The following is a 562-nucleotide window of genomic DNA, read 5'->3' on the forward strand; positions in this document are numbered from 1 at the left end:
TATATATCTTTCTTTATGCTTATCTAGTTTCTAATTTTTCTACAAGGAACATATATATCACCCAGAACTAACTGTGAAGCATGGGGAGAGAATGTAGCCTGAGCCTCCAGTGTGCCCAGGGTCAGACCTGACACTGACCTTGGCTAAAATGGTGAAAGCCTCAGGATCAAGCACCAGGAGCTCCTTGTTCTCGGTGCCCAGCACCAGGCAAGACACAGCATCCTCGTCAGCCAGGTTTTTCTTCAAGGTGGTCATGGTGGTGATGACTGTCTACAGAAGGACTCCAGGGGTCACCCAGGGAACCTCCACACACCACCCCCAAGATACTCCCAGAATGCCACAGGAGGGAAGAAAGAGAGCAAAGGAGGATGAAGAGGATGTATCAGAGATGTGACAGAAAATTTAAGTACAAAGGTGTTTGCTGCAACAATTCTAACAAAAGAGGATTGTCTTAAGTCAATTATGAGCTATCCATATGATCAAAAACTATGCAGTCTTTTTTTGTTTTTGTTTTTGTTTTTTTGTTTTTTTGAGACGGAGTCTCACTCTGTCACCCAGGCTA

The 562-nt window shown here is 44.1% G+C and overlaps 1 protein-coding gene across 3 annotated transcripts in view; it reads right to left on the reverse strand.

The window, feature by feature from the left end:
* Positions 1–562, reverse strand: part of BBS1 (Bardet-Biedl syndrome 1) — a 27918-nt gene that overhangs the window by 15087 nt on the left and 12269 nt on the right. For 2 of the 3 annotated variants that reach the window (XM_011942422.1, XM_011942421.1), the window contains one exon: positions 139–270. The exons of the other annotated variant lie outside the window; for it this stretch is intronic. In XM_011942422.1, coding sequence (XP_011797812.1) covers positions 139–270 — 132 coding nt within the window. The remainder of the gene's footprint in view (positions 1–138; positions 271–562) is intronic. 3 annotated transcript variants of the gene reach the window in all.

This window comes from Colobus angolensis, unplaced genomic scaffold (assembly GCF_000951035.1).
Source record: "Colobus angolensis palliatus isolate OR3802 unplaced genomic scaffold, Cang.pa_1.0 Scaffold21, whole genome shotgun sequence".
Classification (NCBI taxonomy): Eukaryota; Metazoa; Chordata; class Mammalia; order Primates; family Cercopithecidae; genus Colobus; species Colobus angolensis.